Genomic DNA, 15,697 nt, shown 5'->3' with positions numbered 1-15,697 from the left:
CAGGAGAAAAGTTCTTCTGATCAGAGAAGAACTGAGTTCTTTTACATTATTGAATGTCAAATACAGAATGAATTATTGCCATTTTAAAAATATATATTCAGGGCACTCTATCCTAAATTAGGTAGGGCTGGACCTCTAACCCACTGAACTCATGAACTGTCACAATCTCTGACTGCACTTCAACAAACTCACAGTTATCCAAAAGGCCATCCACTGTTAAACTAACTTCAGTTGTTCCTCCTCCACAGCCTCACGATTTATACCACCAATTAAGGCAATAATGAGTGCCCTAAGCTGACCTCCCAGGAGCAAGAATTAATTATGCCCAATATTTCTTACTAGAGAATGACACTTTCCCAAACCATTAATGTAGCTGCTCTTTTTTCTGGTTATTATTGTATTTCCATTCCACACTCCCAAATTATTAACCCCAACCCACTGAAAGACTTCCTATGCATTAAGTTTACATTTTCCAAATGTATGGAAAAAAAGTTTTCAAGTATTTGGGTGCAGTTGCCCATTCTAAAATACTTAAAACGCATACTCAAAACTAACTGAATTTTGTTTTCTGAAAAAGTTGAAGAACCATATTGTAAGATTTGTAAGCATAGTCCATTGAAATGCAGATGAAACAAGAGAAGTGAAACAAAGACATCTTCTTATTGTGAGACATGTTTAACAAAACTACGCACTTGAGTCTTCAAGCATTCAAGGAGTTACTTTAAAAGTTCTCCTTATCTATGATCCTTCACTCCTAATCCATTTACAGAAATGTGATGCTGGCTGGGGAATTCTGGGAGTTGAAGTCCACACATTTTAAAGTTGCCAAGTTTGAAAACACTGGTCTAGGCTAACTGCATCTTCTGAATAATTTTTAAAGGCAGTCCCATGTAAAGTGCATTGCAGTAGTCAATGCAGTAGTCTGACCAGGTGATAATGACATGATTTATGTAACTCCATCCTTTTGTGCCAGCTAAGGTTACAACTGGTTTATCAGCTGAAGCTGGGCAAATACCTCTTTAGCCATGGCCTCTACCTGTTGCATAAGAGCAACTGAGCTGCAAATTTAGAAGGACACTCAAGATGCAAACTTACTACTTCAGGGAGAGTGCTTGCATATCCAGAGATAACACTGGTGTTGATAGAGAATCTTTATGGACAAACAGTAACCCTCTTTTGTCTGGATTCAGCTTCAGCCTGTTCTGTCCCATTCAGACTCTGAAAGCCTACAAGCACTGGGAAAGAATGTGAACATCATCTCTCCTACAGCCCACGGTGGTGATATAAAGTTGAGTGTCATCCACATATTGATGACATTGAACTGTTAGATAACCTGATCCAGAGACTTCATATAGATACTAAAGAGCAGGGGAAAGAGGACCAACCCTGTGGAACTCCACAAAGCAGAGGTCACTGTGCTATAGCAGCTCACTGAGGAAGGAGCAGATCCACTGCAAAACAGTGCCTCCAACCCCAAACCTATTAAGGCAGTCTAGTAAGATACCATGGTCAATGGTGTCAAAGGCTGCTAACAAATCTAAGAGGAGCAGAAGAACTACACTCCCTCCTCCACATCCTGACAGACATCAGCAAGGAGACTGACCAATGTTGTCTTGGTCCCATAGCCTGAACCTGGCTAAAAAGATCCAGATAATCTGCTTCATCTAGGTCTATTCTAGGTGATCCATCACCACCGTCTGAACAACCTCTCCACAAACTGGAACGCTAGAGACCGGGTGTTATCTAAGATCCCCAGTATTAAGAAGGGTCTCTTCAGGATGGGGTACACTATTACTTCTTTAAAAGATGCTGGCAAAATCCACCCAGACAGAGAATTACTGCCAATCTCCCAGATCCAAATGGTTATAAAACCCCTGGCCCCATGAAGAAACCACAATGGGCAAGGGTCAAGCCTGCAAGTGGCAGTGGATAACCTAGAGAACACCCTATCCACTTTCTCAGAGCTCCTAGGCCAAAATGCTCTGGTGATCACCAAAGACTCTGTCCAAGAGAAATCAAGATTCTGGCAAATCTGAGTAACAATATTGACAAAATGTATAAATTGGTCACAGCAGCCAGCGGGAGATCTCTTTTGTTCACTTTTCCCTCAAAGGGATCAGTTACCCTAAATTAGCACATCAGTGCAGTAAGTGAGAAGTAAATACACTTTGCCTTCAGTTTGGCCATGGTGTAGGCCAATGCTGGCTGAGGAATTCTGGGAGTTAAGTCCACACATCTTAAAGTTGCCAAGTTTGAAAAACACTGGGGTAGGCCATGGATAGGCCTGATTAAGTTGTGCCCTGCTAGGATGAAAACTTACAAGATACGAAATCACCTGGATCAACTGTAGCAGCGTGTAAATAAGAAAATGCTTCTGCTACCTAAGTTGACTTTTTTATCCTCAAGAGGTTTCATTAAGCTTCTGATCCCCGTGATACTACTTTATCATCAAAGACCCATTACATTTGGTGTATAACATTTGTCTTTTTACTAACCAATATTTCCACTGATGTTACCAGTCATGTTCTAACCAATTCATGCTGTGCAACCTGCAGTGCTCACTGACTGCAAAGGAACTAATGCTACCTACACAAAATCCAGAAGCAAGTAAGCATGGTAGGGTTTTTTTTTTCCTCTCTAAAAGGATGTCACCCACTGAGGAGCCTTATGACGAAGGTGAAAGAAGAAAGGGCAAAAGCTGGCTTGCAGCTAAACCTCAAAAAAAAACAAAAAAAAAAACAAGATTATGGCAACCAGCTTGATTGATAACTGGCAAATAGAGGGAGAAAACGTAGAGTCAGTGACAGACTTTGTATTTCTAGGCACAAAGATTACTGCAGACGCTGACTGCAGCCAGGAAATCAGAAGACGTTTAATTCTTGGGAGGAGAGCAATGACAAATCTCGATAAAATAGTTAAGAGCAGAAACATCACACTGACAACAAAGGTCTGCATAGTTAAAGCAATGGTGTTCCCCGTAGTAACATATGGCTGTGAGAGCTGGACCACAGGGAAGGCTGAGCGAAGGAAGATCGATGCTTTGGAACTGTGGTGTTGGAGGAAAATTCTGAGAGTGCCTTGGACTGCAAGAAGATCAAACCAGTCCATCCTCCAGGAAATAAAGCCAGACTGCTCACTTGAGGGAATATTAAAGGCAAAACCGACGTACTTTGGCCACATAATGAGAAGACAGGACACCCTGGAGAGGATGCTGATGCTGGGGAAAGTGGAAGGCAAAAGGAAGAGGGGTTGACCAAGGGCAAGATGGGTGGATGATATTCTAGAGGTGACAGATTCAACCTCGGGGGAGCTGGGGGTGGCGGTGACCGACAGGAAGCTCTGGCGTGGGCTGGTCCATGAAGTCACAAAGAGTCGGAAGTGACTGAATGAACAAACAACAAAGCTCTACCTATTCCCTGTTTTCATCATCTTCTGCATGTTTATGGAGGATGTTAGCAGGGATAAAGTAGGATCCCCAAAGCCTTGGGTCAGGCTCTAAAGAGCTCCTTCAAAAGATGTTCAACTGTAATGGAACAAAAATGAAAAAAAAAATACTATATATAAGGGTGTGTTTGTATTTATTTACCAAACTTAATATGAAATCCATTTCAGTTAAGTCAAACTCAGATTTTTCAGAACTGCGTGAAGTTCTGTGTCTAGCATGCCATTCAAAAGCCAAAGGCACAAATGAGGCACATCAATGCTGTGGAGCATTCTAAAGTCTATCCTGATAACAGACATTAACTCCTCCATTGTTTACAACAATAGGAAGGAAAGAATAGGTGGCACTCAGCCATATTCTCCCTCCTACCATGTAGAGGTAATACAAAGGAGGAATGGCTGAAGTGGACTGGCTGAATGACGCATACAAAACACGATCACTTGGTACAATGACAAAGTTCCATGTATTCACTGAAGTGCTCATCTTCTGTTCAAGTAGCTTTCACCCAAAGAAAGTCCTGTAATATACATATTAGAAAAACACTGGAAGCCCCACTGAGCAGAGAAGGCTTACTCCCACATAGATACTTAGTGAACCAATGAAACATTTAATCCACAGATACTTCCTTATTTAGAAGTTAAAAGTCTTCTCCCTAGACAACTTGTGCAAAAGCCTTTTCAGCCTGAATAAAGAGATTTTTGTGAGTTAACTTCTTACTAATGTACAGTATTTCAACTCGATGTAGGAGCAAGCTTCCTTGAACTCAATTGGATTCACTTCCAACTAATATGTACAAAACTGAACTGCTTAGTTTTTTTGTCCACATTATTAAACAGGGTCACAAATGCAGAGGCAGATATGGCTCGGTACCAAAAGGCATGAAAGGAGGAGCTTGGCAATATATTATTTGGAAAACATTATTATGAAATCCTTGCTGTTTGTATCATCTATGGGAAGAATGGCAGGACATAAAGTAAGTAAAGAGGAATATAAAAATCACATGAAATAAATACAACAAATAAAATGATAATAAAGTTGGAAGGTCTTGACATGTGGTTCCAATTTTGAACTGTTGATTTGGGTCAGGTAGAGTGAACCTATTACCTCTGATAGTTGATCTGGTGTGCCCTAAAAGAGCAGTAAATTATTAACTGTTTCATTTATTATTGTTGTATTCTTACTACCAGAGTGCAAAAGGTACTTTCTGCCCAAAGTGCCACATTTATTTAGCTAGCATTTGATACTATACACTACTTTTCCTCAACCTGGAGCCCTTTAGATGTATCGGAACAGTGGCTTCCAGAATTCTTAGTATGTAATGTTGGCTGAGAATTCTAAGAGTTGGCTTACAACGTATTTGGAGAGTTCCAGGATGGGAAAGCTGCTACACACCTGGAAAGGAAGAGTATCATTTGTTGCTCTGCCTTAGGCCTTGTTCTGCCAGTACCAAAATCATGTGTTTTGAATTCTCTGTAGGAAGAGCGGGATAGAAATGTAATCCAAATGTGATAGACAGATAGACAGACAGGTAAAAGTGCAACAACATCCAGCTACATTTATCTCTTATTTTGTCCCTCTTTCTTTTCTTTCTTTTACTTTTCAAGGCACAACTGTTAGCAAGCTGAAACATATAATTATGGCCACTTGTAAAATAATTCAGCCTCATTGATTTAGAAGAAAGCCACCAAATACATTTCCAACATTTAGATTTGTTGCTATTTAAGATGGATTTCAAACGCAAACAAATTTGCCATGTCTGGTCATGAGAAAAGCTATTTATGTTAACAGCCTCACTCCTCAACGTGCTGTTCTGCCATAAGCCCCATTAAAACTAATGGGGCCTGCACTATCACAGTGACTTGTGAATTGCAGCTTATGGCTCTTTCTAAACTGATCTGGAAGTGGGAAATGACAGCAAATGGCACCCACTCCTACTTTAAGAGTCCTTCTCATGGCCAGAGAAAGTAACCTGCACATATATATATCTATCCCAATATTATTGTGATTCAAACATTCCTTTTTACAGAATGAATATGCACCGTGAAACAATGTTGCTTTGCCAGTCTTCAACTCTTGGTCAATAGTGATGTGTAATACAGGTGGAACATAATGAATTTCTGAAAAACAGACAAAATAAACAAACTATAAGGGCTTAAGTGTAACAATCTTAGCCCTTCTTCCTCCTTACATGTGCCCAGCTTCAGCCCATTTACATGATCTATTACATCAGAACCTGGAAACTGTTGTTTAATTTTGGCTTATTTTGGCTTAAATCTATCCAAGCTAAACTGGTATTTAACTGTGGGAAAAGTAATTTAAACAAACTGGATAGCTTCAAAGGTGGCATAAGAAAAGAATATACAGCACACTTCTCATTTCTGGATCCTTTGAAATGCATCTTGTTAAGGAAATGAAAAACTGGAATCAGGGAGGAAAAGATGCAATCAATTCCAAACGTGGTAATTTGTACAGTCTGAAAGCAAATGGTTGAATGAACTGAGTAATATAGTCAAGGCAGGAGTAAAAAACTAAGATAAAGTTAGTCCATCTTTGCAAAATCAAAGAGAGTTTTGATTTTTAAAAGGCTGATAACCTGTTAAAAAGTGTGGAGGAAAGATGATAATGCTCACCTGTTCAAAATAACAAGGAAAAAAGAAGCTTCCAATGTAATTGGTGAGAAAGGAAAGCATTAAAGATACTGGAGACATTGTAGATCCAGACAATGTACCACACTCTGGGGAGCAAAGAACATGGCAAAAATATAAGCTCTTGGTTTCTTGGCTGAGCTCCAAACTTTTGGGATGCCTTTTGTATAAAAAGCAGCAGGCTCACTTCCTGGCATCTACAGGAAACAATGAAACATATTCCTGCCAGAAAATTTGGAGAACATCTCACAATCAGTGTAACTGACATGGACAGAGGAGAAGGCACACAAAGACAGACAGGGGAATAGGGAAAGTTCTGAATCAAGCACTATTAGCTTCCAATAGCATCTCCACCATAAAACCTTCAGGGAAAAGCAAACTGTGATAAAAAAAAACAAAAACCAAACTCTCCATCCCTGTGTGAAATGTGGGTTTTACAAAGAGGAATATGAATGGACTTCATTTTTGGCCATGAGAAGTAGACTGTAGACCCACTGAAAACAATGGGACAAGTCTGACAAGATTTCAAAAGTCTTAAGAGTTGAAGGGATTAAGTCCAATTAAGTTAGCCTTATTCAACCCATGTGAGCCCTAGTGTCTTTGACAAAAGAGGGACAAGTACAAATAACTGTAAAAGTTTAAGTTTGAGTTGACCATAGTCTATCTGTTCTGAATATTTACTCATCTCACTTTGATAAAGTTTCCAAATAAAATATTTATCTGAGCAATCCACAAATAAATATATTTAAATAGTTATTTCATCCAGAATACTTCCATATGTTCCCTTTCAAAATCTGTTCTAGATGAAATCTTGACAACAGGAGATAGCACTCTCTGTTGTACACCTGATGTATCATGAAAGAAGCCAAATACACAGACATGGATACTGACCCATGTTTGTTTGATTTCTGGGCAGAAGCAGAGAGCATCTCTGCTATACAATATACAAATATTGGTTCCAGCTATAAAAATGTGACTATTCTTTGTGCGTTTTGCAGTCCCCCCCTCCTTTTTTGGTTATAAATTTGTTCTAGCCAAGTTTGCCACCTATTCAGCTTATGCCTGAAATGTATGTTGTGTAACACTACCAAAAGAATGTTGCCATCTAAATGTTTAGAGCAAGAGACAAGTCTCTAACAGATGGCTGTATCTGCCAAAGAACTGGTTTTTCCTATTTACCAGCACAATACTGGCATTATTTGGGGGAAAAGCTTGCTATACTCCTTCCTCCCCCATAAATTTTTTGCAGGCTGTGTTACAAAGGAGACAAAGTTAGAAGTAAAGACCAGAGCTTTTAGTAAGAACATTACAATTGCTGAGTCTAGCATTTTTTATATACTACAAGCTGAAGGTCAAGAAATAGATCAGAAGAAAATAGCTTCAGAAATATGCTGTTTTTACTGCAAAGAAATTATGCTTGTAAATATTAAGCGTAGGATGCTCTTATATTAACTACAGTTTAGGGTTATTTTCTATTTTAATTGGTCCTTCGTAGGTTTTCTTCATAAATTTAGGAAATCCACTCTCTTCTCTATGGCACATCCCTAGACACTATATGGTGGCAATAATAATAACAACAACAACAACAATTTGTCATTATAATACTGTACTTGACCATCATTAACAAAACCTATGGGTTTTAAATTCAGTTTAAGCCATGGTTCCTAATTTTCTTTTCCTAGTCAATCAAAACCATTGGTTTTTCAACCAAGTCATCAGCCAAAACTGCAGTTTAGCTTCTTAACCATAGCATGATGAGATACCAGAGACCAATGTGAAGTCCACATACTAAAGTACCAGGCTGCTTATATTCTATGAGGTTAGCCTGAACGGTTTTGGCCATAAACATCCTATCTGCCAAATAATAAGGACCTTTCTGTTAACCTGCAACATTCTGACAGTGAACAAGATTGGTATTACGACAGTTTGCTCAGATGGGCATACTCTCACATTCTTAATAAACTGCACAGGAGAACAACTATATCATGTATACAGCAACTCACATAAAGCTCCCTTCCCCAAAGTCTCCTGTACTGATGGGAATCCTAACACAAAGATAGCTTTTGCTGGGCTTTATCTTATCTCCCTCAAGGAACTGAAAATCTGTTATCTGCTCAACTTTATTAACACTGTATGATGTGTTATAGAACCTTCCATGCTGAAAGACTTGAGATGCACAGAATCAAATTGCAAAGAACGGTAGGGAACATCTGAGGAAGAGGAATGGTTGTTGGCAAATATGGGATTAAGAAAGGCTGGAGGAAAAGAAGGAAATTATCTGCTAGGGAAGACTGCAGGACAGACTCTTAGCAAAAGATATAGGAAAGAAAAATATTTAAAGGTTAAATTAATCAAGATGAGAGAGAATTAATTTGCTGGCAAGTGCTGTAGTCAAGTGGTTCAGCTAAGAAGGGTTTGGTGATAAAGAGGAAGAAGGTGCTCGTATCCTTATATGAAGTCAAACACTGTTTCAACGGACTTTCTAAGCATTGGACTAGGTGTGGAGAATAACTACAGATGAATGTCAGTGAAAAAACAAGGTTGCCAAGGAGAAAAGATAATAGAATTCTCTGCAAAAATCAAAACCAAGGCTCGGTATTTTTCAAGAAGTTAGTGTCTTATCTATACAAAGATACAGATGAAAAACCAGAACAAGAGCAAGTGCAGGTGGCAGCCGTGGCCAGGGGAGTCTTTGCCCAACTTCGTGTTGTGCACCAGCTATGCCCCTTCCTGGATCGGGAGGCCCTTCGGTCAGTCACTCATGCGCTAGTCATCTCCTGCATAGACTACTGCAACACACTCTATATGGGGCTACCCTTGAAGAGCATCCAGAAGCTTCAGCTAGTTCGGAATGTGGCCATACGAGCAGTCTTAGGAGCCCCAAAGACAGCCCCTATAACACCTGTGCTGTGCGAGCTGCATTGGGTACCAGTCTGCTTCTGAGTCCAATTCGAGGTGTTGGTCATCACCTTTAAAGCCCTACATGGCATGGGTCCAGGTTACCTAAGGGACTGCGTCACCCCCATCACATCAACCCATCCCACCCAGTCAGGCAGAGAGGGCATGTTACGGACCCTGTTCATGAGAGATTGTCGATTGGCAGGTCCAGGAAGAGGGCCTTCTCTGCTGTGGCCCTTGCCCTGTGGAACACGTTACCCCCAGAGATGAGGCAGGCCTCCACTCTTCTGGTCTTCTGAAAGAGGGTCAAGACTTGGCTTTGCCACCTCTCTTGGGGTGGGAGGGGGGATAGTCTGTCATGGGGTGGTTGGCACCTTGATGCCACCCTGGGAAATTTTACTGAGACTGCAGTTTCACCACCTTGGATTTTGTATTTCATATTTTATATCTTAGAATTTTATGTATATTTATATTTTTATATGAATCTGTTTTAATGATATTTTAATTCTTTTATTGTCTTAATTCACTTGTAAACCGCCCAGAGTAGTTTGTCAAGATGGGCAGTGAAGAAATGTGATAAATAAATAATAAATAAAATGTGCAGAAGTAAACAAGCAAAATGTTATTTCTGAGAACTTTCCTCTGTGCGAAATGCATCACACCAGAAGACCCAGAGGCGAATAACCATTTTTTTTTTGTCTCAAGAACCTGCTCTGGGCAAGCAAGTTGAGGTTTTCTATCACTTGTGAGTGAAGTCACAGTCCAAATGGCACAGATGTATTTCACTGCTGGTATTCATCACCTTACTGTCAAACTTATCACATTCTCATACATACTGTTCATTCAGGTATACACTCTGGTGCAGCAGATCAAAGGGGAAACTAAATTTGTTTGTCCATTACATCTAAAGATTGGAAAGGCCACAAGTGAGTAAAGGATACCAGGAATACCTTGAAGTGGCAGCTCATCAGTGAGACAGCTTCACTGCTCTTTGTCTTTCTCAATGGAAAAAGCAGGCCAAACAAAGCTCCTGGAAAATGCTGCCTTAAGGCACTGAGTGCCTAGAGATGTTGACTCTCTGATGAATGTTTGAAGGAGGGTGGCGGCTTCAGGGAGGATAATAATGATAACATCAATAATAATTTATTAAACTTGTATGCTGTCCAACTCTCAACAACTCTGCAAGCTGGATAGAGAGGCCTATCAAGTTGAATTTGGTTTGCCAGATAAAGATTCATCATCCTCAGACTACACAATGGGAAAGGGTGGACAGGAACCCAAGATGAACCCAAATAAATAAATGATAGAAAAAACATGCTTATGCCTGAGGCTAGAATGGTTGTTGTATGAGTATGTTCTACTGGATATTTAGAGCATACAGAATTCAACTATCAAACATCTAAAGACAACCCCCCCCCCAAGAAAATAGATAATTGACTAAGACCGGACCTATTATAGAATTAGATGGGGTAAAATAATTGCTGTGGGCGTTTGTGAATCTAAGTGATGGAAATGTGACAGTTTTCTTGATGACCTCAGAGGTGGTAGGAGAGTTTTATCTCCAGAGCTATTTAGGTATTCTAGTGCAAATCCTGTTGCTTTCTATAAAAAGAATATGAAGGGGATAATAATTTGTCTTTCATCTTAAGCATCAAAATCTCTTGAGCTGTAGAAAAACTACTTGATATGAAGCCCTGAAAATGGTCCAAACCAAAATAGATTTGTTTTGGAGGTCAGTCTGACAATACCCAGATCCAGAATGAGATTTGAAAACCTAGACCTCCATTCTCCTATTGTTTAGCACTTTCTGTTTTTCAGTGGAATGGGATGAAATTTATAGACATTATATGGGGATAAACCATGCTCGGTTTCATAGTAATAAGTACAGGAGGTTTCAAGCTCTGCTCCTTTAAATCTGATTTTAAAAAAGTACTCCTAACTTCACTGTTTCAGGACAAATGTGATTAAGTTTGTAGCAGCAGTAACCCCCGCATTGGGGAAAATCCTTGCCAAATTGCTGCTAGATATCTCAAGGATATTGTACGAAAAAAGATGGAATTATGCTGTCCCTTTCTTAATATTACACAGCTGATTATTATTTGGAAAGAATGATAAAGGATTAACTCACTGATTTTTTTCCTATAAAATTAATCAGGTCTCTAGACCACTTCTTGGAGGTAAAACAGCACAAAAATATTGCCCCAATCCACTGAGCAAATGAGGCAACAAAACAGAGCGAATAGTAAGGATCACTCACACTGTCCAAATCAATGCACCCCACAATACACTGATTGTGATGACCAAGGATGGCTTGATTTCAAAGCAAGGGTTACTTTAATTTGAAGGCAGATCTGTTGATCACTAAATCCAACAGCTCTCCCACCTCCTTCACTTTATTATTTTTTCTAAGTGATGCTCTAGTGTTGCTACTTTGGCACTAACCTTCACAGCATAATGGAAGTCTGAAAAAACAGACTGGGAATGGAGAGAACAGAGCAAATTCAGAACAGAGCAAATTCAGACCTGCCTCCTTTATTCGGGATCAATGAAAATCTATTGCACAATACTCAGCTCCATCCTGAGATCCAGTCAGTCATCAACCAAATCCAATGCACACCTCCAATAGTTTGAAAAATATTGAAATAATCAATTACTCAAGGAAATGCTAGTAAGATTATAGCCCTCTGTTCACTAAAATAATTGGATATTGTAAAATCCATATCAGGACTATACTTTTTAAAAAGTCAACAAATGTAACATTTAGTCCATGTGGGTGCTAAGATCAGCTTTGAAGAAACACTGAGGGTCAACATACACACAAGCAGATATGCCTGCACAAAGATGCAATTTAGCATCAGTAGAACTATTAATAAAGTGAAAAACCAGTATCATAAAAGCAACACATTTGAAAAAAATAAAAGCACAATTCCTTGGTATCAGTTTCCTTCATGTGTAACTTTCCAAATATTTCTTGAACATTAAGCCACTAAGGTTGCATCATAATATTTTAAGTGTTTCTTTTTCAGCTGCTACAATACGTCAGGTTGTGGATTTATCCATGTGCCCTGCCAAATTCTGTGTAAAGCACAAATTAAAACCTAATGGAGCCTCAGGGTCTGCATAATTTCAACAACACTGGGTCTGCAACAATTTAACTAATTTAACCAGTGAAGTGATTCACCATAATAAGCAGGATGGAAGTATAGATTGTTAAGGAAAAGCAAAAAGCAATGCCAAATTTGATTACTAGCAAGAACTAAAAGTATTCAGCAATGAAGACTATATTCCTTCAAGTAGCATTGTTAACTATATAATGTAAAGGATAAAAGGTAAAGAAAGGTATAACTGTAAAATATTCTAAGTAAGTCTATCTACACACAAGGTCCATCTGCTCCAAGTCTTTTTCACCTATCCAGCTCACATTCAGAACAAGAAGCCTTCTCACAGCCTTCTCTGTGGTCATGGTTTTGTCTGTTGTTATGCATGGTATAAATATAGTGTCCCATAACACCACTCTCTCTCCTCCCAGGCTATTTCAAAATGCCTAATGCATATAATTTACTCATCTAGGCTAGAGTTCCCACCCTTTTGTCAATATATAATTCACTGTTGTAGACTGGACTCTTTCCCTGTCTCCAATCCCTGCCATTGTCTCAGTATGAATGTGTATATTGAGTGTAATCCTGTTATTAGACTTTTGTCGCCGTGAAAAGAATGCAAACAGCAACATTTAACTGAGATGTTTGGACACTCACCTTACACCCCTCACAAGCACTGACACCATAGTGATATCCAGAAGATTTGTCCTGACAAACAAAACAGGGCTTGTAAACACGAGGGGGAGGAAGCGGGGAAGGCGGGCTGGGAACAAGCTCCTCAGAACTGGTGCTCTGAGTTTCAATTGCTAAAAAGAGAGAGAAAAAGAGAGAGAGAGAGAGAGAAAGATAATTTTAGTGCATTTAGCTATTGACGTTGCTATGGTGCACTGCTAGTAGCAGAGACAAGTTAAGGCTTTCTTGATTAGCCGCCCATCCTTTTCCCAAGTCTTCAAAGTACACATTATAAATAAATTCAGAATACACATGAGACTTTTACTTTAATACTTTTTGGATATACGCTGACATTTATAGCAGTATAATCACAGATGTGTATATATTCTGGTGAATCCAACTTTGGAGAGAATGTCATTCAATCAATATTATCCCAGGCTGCCTCAAGCTGGCCAAGAGCTGAGTCTCCTTTGATTCTATCCACATTGATCCCACCCGCTCACGGGTGTCCAAGGTGTAGTAAACAAGAGTTAAAATGACACCCCTGATGGTGCATCAAAGCTTCTTTTTTAATGTGCATCACACCATCACAACTGCCATCTTGACTCTTTTTTAACCATATCCTGAGGACGCCCTGCACCCACTCTTGCAAAGAGAGTTTGAGTGAACAAAAATTCCTTCCTATACAAAAGTTAAATATACTAATTTTCTTCAATCTCCCTCTCCTCCACCTTAAATCTATCAACATTTCTCTGCAAAAACTAAAAAGGAATATAAAATGATCAAAAAACAGAAATCCATGATGAGTGGATACAAGGATATAACAGTATATCTGCATACAGAAGCCACTCTGAGTGGCTGCAAACTTGATGGTTCCCTCTGTCCTCTCTATTCTCTTGTCCACTCTGCCTTTCTTGTTGTGTTTGAACGAATGACCTCCAAAGTCTATGGCAGCGTTTCTCAACCTCAACCCATTGCTGGCTGGGCAATTCTGCAAGTTGAAGTCCACCCATCTTAAAGTTACCAAGGTTGAGAATATGGGGTGTGAGGGAGACAAGATGTTGTTCCGCTTTGAAATGGAACTAAAAGGCTGAAGCTGAGTACATGGATTATAAGATGGTGTCAACTCCAAACAGTTGCATACCACCAAAAAAGCTAGATTCTTACAGTCTTATTAACCAGATTTATTGAAAGGGAAAAAAGGTTTTAGATTACAGTAATTTGGCAATCTGATATGTTTACTTTAACACCCCATTTATCTTTAAGTTAGTTAGGGTGAGGATTCCTTGATCCTTTTGCTAACCACCTGTTCATACAGTGGGGTGGTAGCTTTCCATTTTCTGGAGAAAGGAGGAATGTGCAGATGTTCAGAAGGGGTAATATTTTGCAAATCTGCCATCCTCTTTCCCAGTTTTTGACAAGTCCATTACAGAGGGGGAAGAGAGAAATCTCTCCCATGGAGAACAAACTCTCCCTGTGAGATGCAGCACTATGGAAGAGACTTTTAATGTAACAAAAAATGCTGGTAACATTGCACATTTCAAGGAAAATATCCCAAGAGAGGAAAGAAGATATGTTGGGTTATATACGGTGTGTGTGTGTATGTATATATATATATATATATATATAGTATTACAATAGGTATCTAACTGCCAGCGGGTGAGGCATTCGGTTGGCCGAATGAAAAAAGATGTTGGGGTTGCCAGCAGCTGAGCCACATAACATAGTTCCCAGCACATTATAACATTTTCTTACTCCTAGGAGAATTACCATTTGACAACTACCCAATTGAGCTTAGAGGAAAAGCAAGATGAGCAGAACCCCACAGTTGCACATTACTTTGTGTAACTGATTGGCCCTAATAAAGATACAGCCTTCAGAAAGCAGATGCACCGATCTCACCATTGTGATCTTGAAAGAAAAATATGCAGGTTGGACTTGGTTTACACTTGGAACACATCAGGAAATTGTAGTCTAGACTGGGAACCAAAAATAACAACCTGGAATAAAATTGTTGCCAAGAAATCTGCATGAACATGGACACATAAGCACCCACAAGCTGAGCTTAACTCAAGGGAGCCTACCTTCTTCCCATGAAAGCTGCCCAATTCATTACAGATTCTACGTGTCTCATGGGCACAATAAAATAACAATTTAAAAAGCCATGGTGACCTAAAACATCTTAATCCTAAACAACCAATCCCTACATGGCAGCTGCTTCCAGTCAAGTGGCATCCCCTACATTGAAGGTTCTTTGGAAGAACACTGTTTAACTCTCTTTGAGAAAGATTCCTAGGAAGGGGCCAACCTGACCCTGGGAGCTGCTCCAGAGTGAAGAGTTTGTGACCAGAAAGGCAAAGGGGGGGGGGGATCCACAGCATACTCTCCCAACCAGAACATATTGGATGGGTTATCTACCTGGACCAGATGGGCTTGAAGCTGATAAGGACCCAAGCCCTAATGGGCTTTTCGAGTAACAACCAACACTTGGTTGGAACCAGAAGCCAACTGGCAACCATGCAGCAAAACTGGTGTTCCTCTAGCATACAGGTTCTACATGGGGGCATGTTGGCTCAGCTGCAACTTCCAAATAACCTTCAGGGCAGCACCATCTAGAATGAATTGCAGTGATCCAAGTAATAATGAGGACATGAATTACAGGTGTAGCAGAAACTGCAATACATGTACCACCGGAAGCTGGGCAAAGGATTTCCTGGCTACAGCCTCCACCCAGTGATCAAACAGGAGCTGCATGTCCAGGAGGATCCCCAGATGGCATACCTGCTCTTTCAGGGGTTGTCGCATCCCAGCAAGAGTTAAAGATGAAGCCATCCTGGAACTGGAAGGCTTTTCCATGAATACCAATTTTGTCCTGTTGGGATTCATCCTAAACCAGTTCTATCCCATCCAGACCCTCACAATTTCAGCTACTAGGTCAAGAC

General features: G+C 39.8%; 1 protein-coding gene across 3 annotated transcripts in view; it reads right to left on the bottom strand.

The window, feature by feature from the left end:
- RARB (retinoic acid receptor beta) overlaps positions 1-15,697 on the bottom strand; it is a 90,881-nt gene that overhangs the window by 50,526 nt on the left and 24,658 nt on the right. For 2 of the 3 annotated variants that reach the window (XM_063303906.1, XM_063303907.1), the window contains exon 2: positions 12,741-12,889. The exons of the other annotated variant lie outside the window; for it this stretch is intronic. In XM_063303906.1, coding sequence (XP_063159976.1) covers positions 12,741-12,889 — 149 coding nt within the window. The remainder of the gene's footprint in view (positions 1-12,740; positions 12,890-15,697) is intronic. 3 annotated transcript variants of the gene reach the window in all.

Source organism: Candoia aspera, chromosome 4, assembly GCF_035149785.1.
Source record: "Candoia aspera isolate rCanAsp1 chromosome 4, rCanAsp1.hap2, whole genome shotgun sequence".
In the NCBI taxonomy this organism is placed as follows: domain Eukaryota; kingdom Metazoa; phylum Chordata; class Lepidosauria; order Squamata; family Boidae; genus Candoia; species Candoia aspera.
Note: the sequence above shows the minus strand (reverse complement) of the source record. Positions and strands in the feature narration are given on the sequence as shown.